The sequence below is a fragment of the Eutrema salsugineum genome, unplaced genomic scaffold (genome assembly GCF_000478725.1).
Source record: "Eutrema salsugineum unplaced genomic scaffold, Eutsalg1_0 scaffold_13, whole genome shotgun sequence".
In the NCBI taxonomy this organism is placed as follows: Eukaryota; Viridiplantae; Streptophyta; class Magnoliopsida; order Brassicales; family Brassicaceae; genus Eutrema; species Eutrema salsugineum.
In genome coordinates, this window is record NW_006256885.1 from 7,838,667 (window position 1) to 7,855,797 (window position 17,131).

At 35.6% G+C, this 17,131-nt stretch overlaps 4 protein-coding genes across 6 annotated transcripts; 1 reads left to right on the plus strand and 3 right to left on the minus strand.

Annotated features, from left to right (window-relative positions):
* Nucleotides 1–3,401: 3,401 nt before the first annotated feature.
* Nucleotides 3,402–3,950, minus strand: LOC18024038. The gene is made up of 2 exons (XM_006408011.1): nucleotides 3,657–3,950; nucleotides 3,402–3,476 (listed from the first exon to the last, which is right to left on the minus strand). The coding sequence occupies exons 1-2, from the start codon at nucleotides 3,948–3,950 to the stop codon at nucleotides 3,402–3,404; spliced, it is 369 nt and encodes a 122-aa protein (XP_006408074.1).
* Nucleotides 3,951–6,413: 2,463 nt separating this feature from the next.
* On the plus strand, nucleotides 6,414–7,679 carry LOC18024040. 2 transcript variants are annotated; one of them, XM_006408013.2, is made up of 3 exons: nucleotides 6,414–6,798; nucleotides 6,905–7,263; nucleotides 7,417–7,679. In XM_006408013.2, the coding sequence occupies exons 1-2, from the start codon at nucleotides 6,520–6,522 to the stop codon at nucleotides 7,259–7,261; spliced, it is 636 nt and encodes a 211-aa protein (XP_006408076.1). In that variant the 5' UTR covers nucleotides 6,414–6,519; the 3' UTR covers nucleotides 7,262–7,263; nucleotides 7,417–7,679. The 2 variants fall into 2 exon arrangements, with proteins under 2 accessions (XP_006408076.1, XP_006408077.1); XM_006408014.2 differs by having other exon boundaries at nucleotides 7,420–7,679.
* Nucleotides 7,680–8,434: 755 nt separating this feature from the next.
* On the minus strand, nucleotides 8,435–9,662 carry LOC112088959 (vignain-like). The gene is made up of 5 exons (XM_024159528.1): nucleotides 9,531–9,662; nucleotides 9,352–9,436; nucleotides 9,053–9,264; nucleotides 8,798–8,941; nucleotides 8,435–8,632 (listed from the first exon to the last, which is right to left on the minus strand). Exons 1-5 carry the CDS (start codon nucleotides 9,660–9,662, stop codon nucleotides 8,435–8,437), a joined length of 771 nt encoding a protein of 256 aa, XP_024015296.1.
* Nucleotides 9,663–13,338: 3,676 nt separating this feature from the next.
* On the minus strand, nucleotides 13,339–16,710 carry LOC18024041. 2 transcript variants are annotated; one of them, XM_024159597.1, is made up of 3 exons: nucleotides 15,677–16,710; nucleotides 15,187–15,257; nucleotides 13,339–15,105 (listed from the first exon to the last, which is right to left on the minus strand). In XM_024159597.1, exons 1-3 carry the CDS (start codon nucleotides 16,698–16,700, stop codon nucleotides 13,339–13,341), a joined length of 2,862 nt encoding a protein of 953 aa, XP_024015365.1. In that variant the 5' UTR covers nucleotides 16,701–16,710. The 2 variants fall into 2 exon arrangements, with proteins under 2 accessions (XP_024015365.1, XP_006408078.1); XM_006408015.2 differs by having other exon boundaries at nucleotides 13,339–15,257.
* Between the last annotated feature and the right edge of the window lie 421 nt (nucleotides 16,711–17,131).

Below are 17,131 nucleotides of genomic sequence, written 5' to 3' on the forward strand. Positions count from 1 at the left end.
AAGAAGTTCCTGTTAAGAAATTCGATTCTCCAGGTTCATAAAACAAACGTGGGTCAAAGACAAACCAATGCTTAATGATGATAGAGGAATGCTATTACCTTTAGTTCTTCCACTGAATATGTCATTTTAACATGTTCAACTATGTTATTATACTGCAGAAAACCTTTTGATGGATCTATGCAAAACTGGTCAGTATGCGACGAAGAGTCATTATCTGCATTCCGGAATAGATAATCGGTTAGAGTGTTACTCAAGAAACCTATATAGGAACAAATCTGGTCGTAGCATCAACCAACCTTTGGTCGGATCCACACAGCTCCTAAAACCAACAGCTTTTCTGCCTCTTTCACTTGCAGCATCAGATGGAAAAGAAATTTGGAGAGATGATTGGAAGTTTTCAAGCAACTCGTACAAATTTGGAGGCTGCTCTACTAAGCCACTTAGAAATTTTGTCATATCATGCAACAGATGCTGTACATCCGGCTCAACTTTGCCTGCAGAAACAGAGAACAGTTTACCAAATTCAGTCGAGGATCCTTTTTTTTTTTTGGGCAGACAAGAGAAGGTTAGGGGATGTGTAAGAACTAAGAACAAGGGAAGATGACTATATATACCACTGTAACATTTCCTCTTAGGGGATGCATCAAGATCTGACAATTGCACACTCGTATGATCAATGCTCGCCAGAGGAGTCCTAAGAACAGAACGAGCGGTCTGCGGAACAGTAATTCAGACCAAATTTGCTCAATTATACCATCCCAAGGCTTAAAAAAAAGCATGGTATACTAGTCTGAATTACTTCTCCGAAGACTGTTTCGCTATGTTGTTCCAACTTGAGTATCAGAAACATCACTATAACCATCAAAGAGACTAAATGTAGTAATTCGATTTGCATAACGTGAACCATTCCAAGTGTGAAAGGGCCAACCAACTGCACAAGGTTTCGACAAAACGAAGAAACTTGGATCTGAGACAGAGAAATAGAATCTGAGACAGAGAAATGTAGATCCAAACCAGAGTCCCTACTATAAACATTGAAGATCTAGGAGTTTCGAAATCTGAGACATAGAAAAGTAGATCCAAAGCAAAAATCGCTACAGTAACATCGAGGATTTGCGATTCCCGCGCCGGCGAGCATCATAATCAAAAGTTCTAACAGAGAATACAAGTCTGAGACAGACAAAAGTAACTCCAGAGCGAAATCGTTACTGCAACAACAAGGATTTTCGATTTCCGCGCCGGCGAGCCATAGAAACAACATTCGAACAGAGAGTAGAAATCTGAGACAGAGAAAAGTATAACTCCAAAGCAAATTTTCGGATAATCGTTATCGCAAGCAATTCCATCATTGAGCATCTTCCAAGGAGAAAAACCAGAAACCTGAGAAGCATCAAAGAGCTTCGTCTCCATTTTCTGGTCTGTGTCTAAGAGAAAATTTGAACAATGCACCCTTATAAAATGATTTGTGTGTGGGTGGGATATTTTAGAAAAAGTCCGATTCAAAAAAAAAAAAAAAAAAAAACCATTTTAAATAAACCGAACAAACCAAGACTTAAACCAATTTTATGGTTTGACCGAAAATTTTATGGTTTGACCGATTGTAGAGACTTATAAATCGGACCACCTGTTCGACCCAATAAAGTTCTTCCGATTTATAAACATTTTCCTCTCTATAAAAATATTCTTCCGATTTACACATGCCAATTAACAAAATAGATTGATCTCAGGTAATGTCAAAAAAAAAAGAAAGAATTAAAAATATAAGACAAATAAATCTAACTATTGTCCCCTTATTATTTATATAGTAAATTTTGTCTGCTTAAGAGCATGTACATCAGTGAACCCCTAAGAAAGGGGTTCACCAGAATATAATAATATTTCTTTTTGTTTTAGTTTTTTTTTATTTTTCTTAATTCGAAAATTATAATTTTCGACCAATCAGAATACTTTATTTGGGATGATACTGTCTCTTCAGGTTCATCGGGATGATATTGTCTCTTTAATATTAAAATCTTTTGTCTCAAAAACTGTGCCATGAACCCCTCTTGATCCTCAGATGTACATGCTCTAATACTTCTACTAATAATTTAACCTCTTCTACATTTTTAATTCGAATTTATCCATATTAATTAAAGTTTATGATATAAAATTTATTCGAAAAAGAAAAAATATATTCGAAAAAAAAAAAATATATTCTCTAGATCTGATTAGGAAAGAAATAATTAAAAAAAAAATAAATAGGAAAATAAATAATTCAAAAAGGAAAAAAATATATTTTCTAGATCTGATATTAGATTCTCGGAGATTCAATTAACCGAGTTGTAGAATAAGTATTCTATAATTATAGAACAAAAAGTTTTCGTTGAAATACAATTCTACTAAAATGTAGAACAAAGAGGTAACTCTAGAAAGATAATTCTACTAAACTGTAGAATAATTCTACTAAATTGTATAACAATGAAAAAGTTATAGAATATGGTTTCATAAGTTTGTAGAACATAGAAGAACTGTAAATAACTAATTCTATATATTTAGTAGAAAATTCATGAAATAGTAGATAATCTATTCTATAAATTTATAGATTTATAGAATGCGTTTTCTACTAATTCATAGAACATTTGTAAAAAATTGTTTTAAAATTTGTTTTGGCAAAATGATGTTATGAAATGTCTTTGTCTTTCCTTTTCAGAATTTTCCAAAAAATTTTAGATTATAAAAGTATTTTTTTTAATTTTCGTAATTATAAATAAATGATATTTTTGTTCAAAAGTGGTCAAGTTTAAAAAAGTATTAAGAGAATAATACTACAGTTTTTTTGTCCTATAAATATAATTGCCCCCAAAAAAAATGTTAGGAATTTGAGAATTACAGTATAAGCTTTCTATATTTTCTATAATGACAGAATTTCCCCCATCCTGATCTGCCATGCCCTTATTCATGATTCAAAAAATCCATCTCATATAATAAATTTAATTTAGGTCTCGATCCTGAATTAGTAAAATATGCTTGTTATTAAAAAATTGAGAAGCAAGCAGTGTAGACGAAAATGATATTTTTCTTTGGCAAATAGTAAAGATCTAGAAAAAATCACTATGCAAGTTCTTTGGCAAACATAAAAAGAAGAACGAGTCGGAGACAAAACACTAACTAAAACAGGACATAACTCGAGGAGAGATTTTACTTTATTGAGAAATTTACGACGAAAAAAATATGAAGTCTTTCTCTGAAAGATGTAGATGAGAGAAGAGAGAGAGCCAGGAAATTAATATATATTTATCTATTAACCTACAATTTTATATGTTCTTTAACTTTTAACTTGAGTTGACAATGAAATTGACATAGTATAAAATAACATACACAATACTATAATAAGAAGAGATCGGAAATATTCAATTGATTTCTCAAATATAGATATCGTCTTCAAAAGGAGCTGATGGCTCATGTCTTATAATTCCCCAAACTCCTAATGTAAAATGCTCACGGACTCTAGCATCATTGGAATCACGGCCTTTGATTTGGCCCCTAAAAACACTCCCAAATCTGAACCCTAAACATAGATAACCTTTTGGTTTACCGGACTCGGTTATGACCTGATAGTTTATATTGGTATGCTCGGTTATCGTCTTCTCCTTATTCAAGTGAAGCAATTGCTTAACCGGTACGAAAAGCTTTCCGACGACTTGCTCTGACCCCAAAAATCTCTTACACTTGATTTGAAACACAAACACTGACTCATTCCTTTGAACCTTGTCATCTTCTATATAGAATCTCATGCGGTAATTCCAACGTAAGAGTTTCTTACAGCACACGGCAGCTGGAGTGGCTTGCTGGTCACGTGAACCGCAGGTGACCGAGACGGAAACGTAGACTGTTGGTCTGAACAAAAGGTTTACGGAGTCGAGATCTTGAGCAGAGAGAACGTTAATCTCCACCGGTTGATAGTAATCCATTATAATTAGTGTGAGGAATCAGTAGTAGAAGAAGAAGAGAAAAGAGAAATACAATAGTTAACAAGAGGAGATTTGACGAATATTTATATAATTTGTTAAAACGGTTGTTTTGATTCTCTAATGGATTAGGAATTATCGTATCCTTAAATAAAGGATAATCTTATATATATATCGTTTCGAGGATTTGCATCCACATCGAAAAGTTTTTGGTGTAAAAATTATGTTGGGTCAAATCATTGGTATACTTTATTGTTTAGATTATGGGGTATATATAGATAGTTTTCCAATAATATTTTATATATTAAGCCATGGTTTATATACAATTTTTTTTCTAAAAGAGTTAAATCATCAGTCTCTTTAGTCATACCAATCTGTAACATAAAATTATAGTGCAATATTAAGAGTTTGTATTTGAACCGAACTGAAACAAAACCGGGAATAGTCTCACCTACATCTAATATTCATAGTTCTTTTTTTGTTGTTGTCGACATCTAATATACATACCAATATAATGTACATATAGTTCAATAAAGCTGAATCGAACTAAATGAAATGATTTTTTCCTTTTTTAACAAAAAAAACAAATGAAATGATTTTTTGTTCTTAAAAAGTTTCTCAACAATACCGAAAACGGGCTACTTTGTTGAAAAAAAAAGTTGCACAAGGGAAGATATATATTTGCTAAGGGCACGTTTATAAGGGTATCTTAGGCTGATTCTTGTGTTTTTAAAGCCCAAAAAAAAAGAAAAACGAAATAAAATGGTGAGATCGGTCCTTATTTGGGAAGCTGGAGAATCGCTTCTTGCGGGATAGGTGGTGTGTTTTAATTGGGCAAAACACGTTTTCGACCAAAACCAATCGTTACCAAAATTTTTGCGGCCAAACTTCTTCTCTGCAAACGTTATCGGCGAAAAAAAAATTTATGATCGGCAATGGAGTCTGTGATCGGCAATGGAGTTTGATCGGCCAATTCAAAACTCGATTGGACTGGGTTGATCGGCGACGATGGAGAGAAACGTCGAGAAAATGCTGAACAGAGTTTCGATGGTCTTCATCATCATCGGAACAGCGATTATGGTGATTATGATTCTCCAAACGCCGAAAACATGTATCCCACCAGAAGCTCCATCGAAGCCACATACGCATTTTCCGAGATCCACTTGCGATTCCTCGCCTCGCCAACATGTTCCTCTCTCCAAGAAGAACGCTCGAATCTGGGTTTTTGAGATCTTAAGACCTCAATCATGGGTTCTCCTATAAACATGCCTCAAACCTTTCATTTCTTAGTGTGATTCTTAAGATCAATTTATTAGTTAAATATTAATTAAGAAACAATCATGGATTCTCCTATAAACATGCCCTAAGGGTCTAGCAATATATATTAGGAACGGGCTGTAAACTTATTATATGGACATCACCTAACCTACATGTCACACACAGAAGGAACGTGATATCCATAATAGGGGTTAAAAACTAACAATCTCGTTAAGAATTTGAATTCTGCTAGTTTCAACTATTAAAAAAAAAAAAAAAAAAAAAAACTAAACAAAAACCATTTTATTTAATTTGATTTGATACAAGCTAGGCTTGGTGAGTTGGTGGTCTTTCTCAGTTTGATTTGGGTACTAAAATAGGGTGACCAAGTTTGAACAAAAAAAAAAGGGTAACCGATAGAGTTATAAAAAAGTTAGTTTCAGACCAATTTAAACATTTCGGTTTACATGTCAACTCCAATTCTTAGAATTCACAACGAATGATATAGTTATGTTTATTTACTCTGTTAATTCCAATTCACGACCATCCTTTTATCCACCCGTATCACAATGTTGGAAAACAGCTAAGCAATTTTGTATGAGTTTGAATGTGACCACTCGTAAAATAAAATATATGTGTTAGGGCTTAGGTTTAGTAATGTCACTTCATATGAAGAGTTGGTTCACAGTCACACATATACAGAATATAGACAACTCTTTCGTAAAAGAAGAAAATTGTACTTACCACCAATAGGCAATAGCAGCCTACGTATATAAGACAGATGTAGACTTACAATCATTATTTGATAAATCAAACAGATCACATCGAGCTTGTTGGCTCAATGGAGCTATTGTGTTTCTTGTTTCAAAAATAGATGGGATTCAATAAACGTTTAGAAATATATGTTTCATCATAAGAAAATTTTGAGCCCAAACCATAATCCGCTTAACTCACAACTAAAAACATTACTCTAGAAATATTATGAAGTAACAGTTACAAAAACTATGTAAAGCCTATCAAATGATGATAAAGTGCGTCGGCTAGATTTGCCTATATAACCAAAAGTGAAGATGATTTAAGAACTTTTTATCTTCGTTCTTAAATCAGATAATAAGAATCTTTTGCCAAATCATTATTGAGATATGTGAAGTGATGGGCCAATGGGCGAGGGCATTAGCGTAAATAAGTATCACGGAGGGGATAAAAATTACTTTGATAAAGGGTTCATACTTCTTATCTGTGCGTTAGCTTCTTCTTCTTCTTTAAAATAAAAAAACCCCCAAATTGGATTCAGAGGAAATCTAGGGTTTAGGACATGTTGACAAAGGATGGATCTTCAAGCGAGCCCCAACCGACGGAGCCCATGGAAACAACCAGCGGTTCTTTGCTGGGGAAGCGCAAGGAGGCGGAAACCACCGAGGCGGAGGATCCGAAAGAAATTGAAGGCGACGGAGATGAAGAGGACAGTGATTCCGGTTGGGATAAGGATAGCTTCGATGGCCTGGAATATCATTCCTCTGATAACAATGTGTATTCCGACGAGGAATTGAATGAAAAATGCCGTTACTACAATCGCACCGTCATCGAAACCAAGGTAACGAAAGTTTCGTTTTTGAGCATATATATATATATATATATATATATGTAGATGATGATAATCACAGAGTACAGTACTGGTTTGGTCTTTGATGATGATTTAGGGTTTCTTTGAGCCATCGAACAAGTACCCGCCTTACCGTTGGGGTATAATTGTTTCAGTCACTAGTGATGATCTGGAAAAAGAAGTTAAGAAAGGCGTAACCGGTCGTGAGTTCATGGGGAACATGGCATCTGAATGTGTTGAAAAATACAACAAACGCAATAATAAGAATGTGAAATTCGACCATTTCTTGAGGGCCAATTTTATCCCAGGGGGCAGGACAAAATACTACATCACCTTTGCTGCAAGAGAGTCTGATTCTCCTGATGCACCTTTAGTGGAGTATCAAGCTAAGGTTGCACGCTGTGCAGGCAAGACTTATCCCATCCTTTGCAGACCAAGTCCTCCTCCAAAATAAGGGTACCTATACTTCTATACCTTTTCTCTTTAGAAATAAAGTCTTTGTCTTTTCACTGCTTAGTGCTTATATACGCTTATATATATATATATGTATCAATTGTTAACAATAAGAGATAATACAATTGGCATCTGTTTGTTTCTCTTTCAATGTAGTAGCTGAAGTTGACTGAAGAGGTCGGTTGGAAAAGGTGGCCAAGTTATCATTGAAGAGTTTCCATAAGGTTGTTTCTCCGTATTGTAATGAATCTTATAGACAAATTAGGTGGAATTTGCACTATGTTTGATCGAATATGGCTTGACGTGTGTTTATTCAAGAGTTTCGCAAGGATTCTTGTTACTCCTTAATCCTTACTTTGTAATCTTGTAGACCAAGTTATTAGGCACTTAACTATCTTCCCTCATAGATTAAAGACTTATTCCATATTAGTGTCCTGAGCATTCGATTGAAATCGAAAAAACCAAACCGATCGAATCGAGGATTTCTCGGTTTCAAAATAGTTTTTTCAATGTTAAACCGATCTGCCAGGTTTGAAATAGTTGGTTCGGCACACAATATCTGATCGGTTTAATTTAACCCAAGATCCCTATACTACTTTGATCCTGTGTTTTGCATCTCCCACTGACGGAACATAGTATCATCTCATCACCTCCGCTTTAAAAGGCTGACGAAGCCAACAAAGAGAGATAGCATCTCTCGATAATGGATTGATTAAATGGGTTTTGTTTGTTAGTTTCATACAAGAGCTCACTCAATGCTTTTATAGGTGTGATAGAACCCCAAAAGAAAAATTAACTACCTGATTCATATTAACCGAAATTACACAATAAACCAAAAACCCAAAAAAACTGACTAATCTGAAAGTAACCGAAAAGCCAAAATTATGAAAAACCTTTTTTACTAGCATGTGTTTAATTGGTGCCTGGTTCAACTTCGCTCATGAATGGTTACAAAGTCAGGACTATAAAAGAGAAACATATTTGGTTGTAAAAGATAAAGGACATGATACTTGTGCTCTTTATCATGGTCTAATAAACCCTCGATTATATATATGTCCAATCCAGAATAATAAAAAATCAGGTGTTTCTTACAAAATAAGCAAAGTTCATCAATACAAAAACCAAAACACTCAATTTCCCAGTACCTATAAACTCTCACAAAAGTCTAAATAGCTTACTCTTTGCGGCAAATTATGTCACATTTTTCTTCGATGATGATTCGGATATAACCCTTGCATCCCCAGTTGACACCCCAAGAATTTTGCCCACTGAAATATAACTTTCCGTCTCTGGTAATTCCATAGCCAATAAGCAGTAAGCAATGCATACGAGAATCTTCTGTGATGATTTTCTTCTTCGGCAAATAGTAAATCTGTTGAAAAAGAGAAAGAAAAATATTGTGTGAATTATTTGGCAAAATAGTGTACAAAAGAGAGAAGAAAAAACGAGGTAAGATTACTAATTAATTTATTCAAAGACTCCAAAGTTGTAATTGTAAAATATAATATATATCGTTATTTATCACTTTTTTACTAACCTGTCCACTATTATCTGAAAGTGGCACGTCAATCTGTAGTCGCAATGCAACAGGAAACCTATCCAACTTCTGTCGGATATATGAAGCATCCACATCCTCGTAGAGGTCAAATGTTTCTTTAACTCTTTTCCCCTTATCCCCTGCCTTAAAAAAGTAAAAATTCAAATACATAAAAACACTTTAGTTAGATAGATTATAAAAAAAACAAAACAGAAGCTGGCATATGATTTCAATCTCACACTAATAATTGTTTACCTTTTCATGGCCTTTTGTAGACATCTTAAGCATTCCTGTCACTTTGATATGCTTGAAAGCCTTCTTTAAATTGGCAAGTCCCAAACCTTTTGCTTCATTGGGCTTTATGTAACCAATCAGATCATTGATTGAGAACTCATTTGGATCATTTGGATGTTCCATGTTGTAGAGAGCCTGTACAAGGCGAGCAAAACAAATGGCCCAGCAAATATCTACATTAAAATTAAACATTAGTTAGTTTATGTTAAAACAAATTATCTACCTATTTCAATAATGATATTGTTATTGTTGCAAATTACCTCTTAAACCTTGGTCCATAACGATTCCAATAATTTGCCTAACTCCTGAGCTCCAATCTTTCCTTATGGTTTCAATGCCGAATATCTATCAAAAACGAAAATCAAAACACATGTACAACTTAGAATGATTAATGTCTTATTCACCGACTTATAGAAATCAGAGTAAATTATGGCTATACCTGCTGGAAAGTTAGTTCATTGGTAATGTTAGACGATGATCCAGCTTCAGCAGCTTTTTTCATTGCCTGTTCTTTAGCTTGTGCCTGGGCGTTTTGCTTATTCCGTTTGGCTCCAAGTTTGGCTCCATCCATCTTGTTCAACATATAAATAAAATAGTCACTGATGCTCGGATGTCAACAAGAAAACTGAGGAAATCGGAGGCAAATAAGACTAAGTCGCGAGAATATTCGGTTCCAATGCAGTAACATTACGTAGATATAAATCTATCATCAACAGAGATCAATACGAACACAATCGAAAAGAATCTGAGATAGCAAGTGGGAAATTAGAAAGAAAACAGATGAAATTGAAGAAATTACCTTGTCGAAGAACTTCGATTAGACGAGCGTACGAAAGGAAATCGCGTTCTGTTAGCTCTGAGCCTGAGAGAAAGAAAAGAGAAAATGAACTAAGAAATGCTTTTGTTATAATAATCTTGCACTTTCACTAAGAATTTCCTATCCTAGACATCCCAAAAACCCTTAAGATTACAGAAAATGAAAAGAATGTGGAACCCAAATAAACGAAGATGGAAAAACAGACTTTGTCCCAAAAAGGTCTCACCTTTAACATCCAAAACCCATAAAATTTCAAGAATGATGAATGCACATCTTTTCTAGGGTTTTTTTTTTTGGTTATGAAAAAGAAAGGTAGAGTCTTTGGTAAAAGTTTCTTAGCTTTAACATCATATCACCAAAAACAAACAACAAAATATGCGCCTTTTTCCCCCAAAAGGCTTCAGAAACTGAAGAAATAGTGAAATTTCAAGACAAATAATGAAAGCTCCTCTTTTCTTGCAAAACGCAAACACAATCTAGGGTTTTCTTTGTTTTGAAAAAGAAAGGTAGGGTCTTTGGTAAAAATTTCTTAGCTTTAAATCATATCACCAAAAAAAAAACAACAGAAGTCGCACCTTTTTCCCCCAAAAAGCTTCAGATACTGAAGAGATAATGAAATTTCAAGACAAATAATGAAAACCTCTTTTCTTGCAAAACGCAAACACAATCTAGGGTTTTCTTTGTTATGAAGAAGAAATGTGGAGTCTTTTGTATAAAGTTTAAACCTTTCACATAAGAACACCTATAAAATGAAGAAATGGAGAAGAACAAAAGAAAACAAAAATCGCACCTTTTGTTCTTGCTCCAAAACCCTTTCTTCAAAGGCTTTGGACTTCGAAAGTCGAAAACCAACAGCTGTGTAAGTTTTACTCTTTCAAATAACATTTATTTTGGACAATGCCAAATTCTATCCAATTTGTTTTTTTTTTTTTTAAATGGAACCAAAGAGTGCTTTATTAATTTTCTGAATAGAATTTGGTCTTTAATTTGATTTTATAAGCATTCTTAATTTCTTTTTATTTTTATTCTTTGAGAAAGGGTTTGCATTCTTAATTTCTTGATTCGAAGTAATTTGGGAAAGCTCTGTTTAATCTCGCTTAATGTATTGTAAAATATAAACTATATAAAATTCAGATAATTAAAGACGTAATTTTAACTAGAATTGGGTACAAATGTTTTTTTCGATAAAATCTCGTATTTCTATCAGACAACAATAATTATGATATTCACAATTTGGATACAATCATACAAATGTTCATTATCCATTTCCAAATAATGTGTAAATTGTTTACATATGTAATTCTATAGATGCAATTCTGCGTATATATGATTCTGCGTTGTTTTTAATAAAGGAGATTTCTACTTCTTCCTCTCACTAGAAAGTGATAACCTAAGTGGGGTCTGCCAAAAAGTACTTTATTAATTATGCAAACCATCATATCATTATAAGAAAAGTGGGAGTAATTTGTCTTTCACTGCTACGCCGGTACGCCTTAAACATTAGAAGCAATTAAGTTTAAATAACACAATAATGGTTAACACAATGTCAAAATAATTTTTTTTCCTGTAGAAAACAAAAAAATTGATTTTTTAGTGTCCTTTTTCAATAAGTAAATTGATTGAATCTTGATAAACCTTCTAAATATGTTAGGAGGTCTCAATTCCAAAATACTTTCAAAGTCCAAACCATTTCGATCGGGTTTCTAGTCTTAGGTATAATAACAAGATCAGTTACGATTAAACAGTTTAACTGTTTAAGTTAAGTAAGATTTGTTTGTTTTGCTGCAACGATTAATTGTTTCATTGTCTCGTTAATTAGCTGGACTCTTTCCAGTAAGTTTTCATCTATGTGATTTGAATATAAATGTCTTTTTTTGGACCAAAATATATAAATGTTTTTCTGTATCTACATACTTCTTACGTTAGCTTTTTCTGGAAAATGAACTGCATATTCGGGTTGCATTATTACCAGTTGCCGGTTGGTCTGGTACAAGGTTTAGTTACGAATGTTTAAGATTCAAGCTGCCTTAACTTTTAAAATACCATTTCCGATCGAAGTACATTCAGGAGGAAAAAAAGTTACTGTGTAATTGTATGATCACTAGATGTTTGAACATTTTATTATATTAATATTGAAAAAGTATGTCAGGCAAAATTAAAATGACCTCATGCATGCGTATACAGTTTTATAATCTTATAATTGAAAATACCCTAAATATAAACAAAAAAAGTATCGATCTATTAACCTACTAAATCTTATCTATTTAATCCGATAGTACTATAACCTAATAGATAATATGATTTACCAATGGACCTGGATTTGGAACAACACGTAGGGTAAAACCCGAGATCTATCCTTTTAGCCTTTCAGCTTGTTTAAAATTGATTGACTTCTAACTTGAGTTAACTAGGATGAAATAAATACAAAATGATTCGAAATAATTGATTTCTTAGGCATAGATATCATTTTCATAAGGAGTTGATGGCTCATGTCTAATAATTCTCCAAAGTCCTATTTACAGGTCGTGAGCCCTAACATCGGATGATAAAACTTTTTATAAATATGGATTTTCTAAAGATATTTTTTTCAATACATAAGCCCATTTTATAAGAAAAAATTTTAAAAAAGATTCAGACCCATGGTCTGCCCACCCCTTTGGATCGGGCTGCATCATCCGAATCATAACTTCTGGTACGGTTTGTTTTGAATGGTTTGTTATCTGTATTATCTTGACCTGACGATCTTGAAATCAAATTCTTGACCGAATTTTGTTAGTTTCTGAACAGTACCGAAAACTGGCTACTTTGTTGGCTGTTTAGTGCACAGAGAAAAAAACAATATATATTTGCTTAGGGTCCAGTAATGTCTATTTTAAATAAAATAATTAAAAATTAATTAAGAACGGACTGTTAATCTTATTTTATGGATATAACCTAAGCCACATGTCAAACATAGAAGGAACGTGATATCTAGAATGGGGATTAATAACTAACCATCCTGTCAAGAATTTGATTTCTGCTGGTTTCAACTATTTCAAAAGTAACTAAAACCATTTTTTAATTTGATTTGATACAAGTTAGGCTTGGTGAGTTGGTGTGGTTTTTATCAGTTTGATTTGGGTTTTCAAATAGGGAAACCAATATAGAATTACCAATTTAAACATTTTGGTTCAATTAGGTTTACATGTTATCTCTCCAAATCTTTAGAGGAAGGGAGAAAGAGAGCGTTGATAAATTCGAATTTTAATCTCCACGGAGAGAGAGAGCGTTGATAACTTCGAATTTTAATCCTTTTTTGATATAATATAAGCTGTAAAAAGGGACCGTAATAATATTATACCCACGGCATATATCGCCAAAATGTCACCTTATCTCTCCACAGACTTTGCTTTTTTAAAGCTATGTTCTCTTTGTCTAATATCAGTTGTATTCACAAGGGATGATATGGGACGTAACCCAAAAAGCCCGTGACGTTAGACACAACATCGTTACACCATAATAACAGCTCCATTATCTGCTCCGAGATGTCCACCCTACACTCCGACGGCTTTAGTGGTGGCTCGAGGTGGTCCACTTTATTGTTAACAGGCTTCCTTTTTGAGTTTTTCCAAGGGATCGGATGCAAATTTGGTGGAACCATGTTTTGAGTGTTGTTAGTAACAAATTCTATTGCAACAGATGATGATGACGAGGAGTGATTTCCATTGTTTTTACTCGAATCAAGAAATGGTGTCCCTGTTTCTTTCCCACCCAACATGAATCTCACTCGTGCTTTCCCGCGGTTACCATTACCGTTATTGCCTGGCTTCTTCAAACAGGACTTGGGCTGGATGTTAAACGATTGGTGAACCGGCGGCTGTGCTCGGTCTATCCACTGGCTCAGTGGTTCAAGGATTGGTTCACCTGTCTTGGCCTTCTTCGGTTCATGGCCCTCGGATGCATAAGGAGCTTCCACGTCACGCAGAAAGTAGGTCACATTGACGTTGCCAAAGAGAGAGTGGCTTCCTGATGCATATCTTAAAGCTGTCTGCGCATCGAGTTTATACAGGAAGACAACACGGCAGATCGAGGATTTCCATAAAACTCTAATGGCTGATTGATCCAACTGTCCAAAGCGACCGAACCTTGCCTTAAGCTGAGCGGTCGAAGGGAGAGATGTACCACGAGGAAACTTGATGACCAGCATTGTGGGCTCAATTTTCTTTGCGGACGGAACCATCTTCTTTCCTGCTTGAGCTTTGGCATTGATGGGGACTGGACCATTTACTGGATTTATAGGTGCAAGATTTGGTCTCTTCTCTTCTTCTTGGTTGGTTTTCTTGTCACAAGGCATTGTTTTGGACTGACTACTTTTCTTTAGCTTCTTAGTTGATAGGATCTCTTGATGATTGCCAGACGACTGGCGTTTTATCTCGGCCTTAGATGGTTCGTGGGTCCTTGTCAAAGTCTTTGGAAATTTTGACGGTTTTGTTGATTGAGGAGATTTGGCCAAGCTTTTCTGGTAAACAAGAGACCGGAAACACAAAAAGAATTGCCTTACAGCTCTTATCGAACTTCTATCCGAGGATACAAAGAAAGGGTCAAGCGAGAGAGCTTGCAAATTGCTCAACAGCTGCAGAGCATCGAGTTTAGAGTCTCTCACAGTCAACATATTGGAGTGTCTTTCTGCTGAACCTAATTCTGATGATTTCTTGGCCCAAGTTTCCCCAGATGATAAAGCTTCCCTCTTGTCTGGATTGTCACGGTTCAGCTCTGACCCAGACTCTTTCTTTTTCTTCTTCAGCCCTGAAGGAGTATGCTCAGAATCCATTTCTCCAGAAGACCGTTTCAGGGCATTGACGATCTTGATCGCACCCCGTGCAGAAACTTTCCCCTTCATAAAGTTGTTTGATCTAGAATGCGTGGCGCTAGTCTTATCTTGTTTAAGGCTGGTCATTGCTTCAAATTTCTCATGATCTGGAAATAGAGCAGCTTTGTCTCTCATTATCACCTTTGATTCTTGACCTGAACCCTTGTCAGCATCACGAGAGAGCTTTGAAACAGAAGATTCCTTTCCAGGACTATCACCGCTTAAAGTGCTCAAGTCCATGCTGAGAAGCCCAGTCCGCTCATGTTTCATGGGAGGAGTCTTTCTCTGCACTACATGATTCCCTGCTGACGATCCATTGATGCCCTGAAGCTGAGAAGATGCTTGGACCTGGCCAAATTGAACTGTCATATTATCAGCTTCCTCTCTCATTTTGGGAAGATAATTGTCGTGTTTAGTAGAATCCTTTACATTCATAGCGTTTTTCGAGGTCTTCGGGTCTCCCAGAGTTTCTGCAATAACCAGTGAGCCTCTCAAGGGGACTGTAAACAGAAGCAGTGCATGAGGAAAGGTGAAATCTATGCCAACCACCGAAGCAATGAAAGCAAAGCAAACAATAAAGGTTAACTGACACTCCACATTGTGAAGTATTGGCTTTTACAATGCAGAATTCAAGATCAAAGATATGCAATGGCTTTTTGAAGCACTCTAAGAATACAACTTCAAATCTATAAATCCTACAGTAACAAACTTAAAAAGGCCAAGGAGTCTCGATTTTTAAGGATATCGAAAACGCTAAATTTTAGATACTAGTAGCCTATATGAATAAAGAAGCAAAGAGTACCACATCTCTGTGATAAATAAAATCGAGGTCCAACATAACTGCATAAAATCCGTAAAAAGGCAGAAAAATTACAAACATATTCTAAACAGTGCCAGGGTCGCTGAAAGGTGACGCTACCTCGTGGGGATGCTCTATTAAGTGGATCCTGTGACTTCACTGAAGTGTATTCAGATCTTGCCCCGAAGGCCTGTTCATATGTTTCATCAAACTCCTCAAACACTACCCTGCGGAAAGCATAAACCGCTGCTTTCCTCTGGTAAAACTTTAAGCTATCTGAGCCACACTCTTGAGGGGCTAAAGCACATCGCTTCACAAACGAGAGAGTCTGAGCAGATGAAAAACTATCCCTAGCTTTCTTAATCTGCTTAGAAGAGTAAACAGCTTGGAGCTCGTAATCAGGCACATCAACCACAAAGTAACCTTGAACATTACTGCGCCTAAAGTTAAAAGGATTCCGACATTTACAAACCAACCCAAGAGCTGACCTTTTACCTGCTTCAACAATAGCTTCTTCCACAGCTTTTGCAAAGTTACTCGAATTAGTTTGCTCTGATTTCTCTGCAAAATGAGGTTCAAAAGGAATAAGCTGAGCAGGATCGAACCAACCATAACTACTGTCTCCGTAGAAAGCGACCAGAACGTAACCCATCTTCTTCATACGACGAACAGAAGGCGACACAAAAGCTTCGTTGTATATATGACCTGGCCACCATGGATGTGACTTCACCTTTCCCCATACCATATCACCCATTTCAAACCCATAGCTCAATGCTCTAGAAACTCCAGAACCCAATTTCTCGCTTGTAACATAACCGTCGAACTCGGATAAGAAAGATTTGTAGCTCGAAACTCGGTGTAACTCCTTGGAAGCCATACCCATATTCTTCTCGTCAGCTTTGTTGTAGACCTCATAAAATTGGTCACCGAGGTCTTCGTCTTTAACCTGGGAACTATTCTCTCTTTTCATTTTAGAATACCTAGGTTTCGTTTCACTATCCCAGTCGTCCTTACTGCCTATGAGCTTCCCAGGCCCAAGCTCATTCGATTCCTCACTGTTAGGAACCCGATCACCTCCTCCGTCGCCATTTTCATTATCATCACCGTCACTTCCCATGTCAGTAGCCACATAATCGAGCTCCATAGTGCGTAGATTTGCTAGGAAAGCTGGAGAAATGAATTTCGCCCCCAAAACCCAAAAAAGAAAGAAAGAAAAGCTGGAGAAGATGAAAAAAAAAAACGTTCACTTCGCTTAGAGGGCATTTCGGGAACTTCATAGCGCCATGAATGAGCCGTCGAACCGCCAGAACGAATACCAGGCTGCCACGCCATAAGACGGGAAAACGTGAACTTTTTTTTTTTTTTGTCGCCGGGAAACGGGATTTTTCACCCTCTTAAACGGGATCTTACGAAAAGAGGGAAATTAAATGTTTGATAAAAACAAACATAGAGTCGTAAACATAAGAATATTATGATTGGTGGTGATGTCAAAGTTTCTAAGATTCATAAATCTGATTTAGTTTAACACCCCCAAAACCAATATTTCAAAAAAGTTAACAAATATTCTGGTGATAA

What these genes read in the sequence shown, in the direction of transcription:
- LOC18024038 (XM_006408011.1), bottom strand. Translation starts at nt 3,950, where the DNA reads ATGGATTACTATCAACCGGTGGAGATTAACGTTCTCTCTGCTCAAGAT. An exon ending in TCGGAAAGCTTTTCGTACCG is followed by an intron (nt 3,477 to 3,656) that starts GTTAAGCAATTG and finishes AGAGTCCGTGAG; the next exon opens with CATTTTACATTAGGAGTTTG.
- LOC18024040 (XM_006408013.2), top strand. Translation starts at nt 6,520, where the DNA reads ATGTTGACAAAGGATGGATCTTCAAGCGAGCCCCAACCGACGGAGCCC. An exon ending in GCACCGTCATCGAAACCAAG is followed by an intron (nt 6,799 to 6,904) that starts GTAACGAAAGTT and finishes ATGATGATTTAG; the next exon opens with GGTTTCTTTGAGCCATCGAA.
- LOC112088959 (XM_024159528.1), bottom strand. Translation starts at nt 9,662, where the DNA reads ATGGATGGAGCCAAACTTGGAGCCAAACGGAATAAGCAAAACGCCCAG. An exon ending in TATGGACCAAGGTTTAAGAG is followed by an intron (nt 9,265 to 9,351) that starts GTAATTTGCAAC and finishes ATTTTAATGTAG; the next exon opens with ATATTTGCTGGGCCATTTGT. An exon ending in TTTCAGATAATAGTGGACAG is followed by an intron (nt 8,633 to 8,797) that starts GTTAGTAAAAAA and finishes CTTTTTCAACAG; the next exon opens with ATTTACTATTTGCCGAAGAA.
- LOC18024041 (XM_006408015.2), bottom strand. Translation starts at nt 16,700, where the DNA reads ATGGAGCTCGATTATGTGGCTACTGACATGGGAAGTGACGGTGATGAT. An exon ending in TAATAGAGCATCCCCACGAG is followed by an intron (nt 15,258 to 15,676) that starts GTAGCGTCACCT and finishes TTCTGTTTACAG; the next exon opens with TCCCCTTGAGAGGCTCACTG.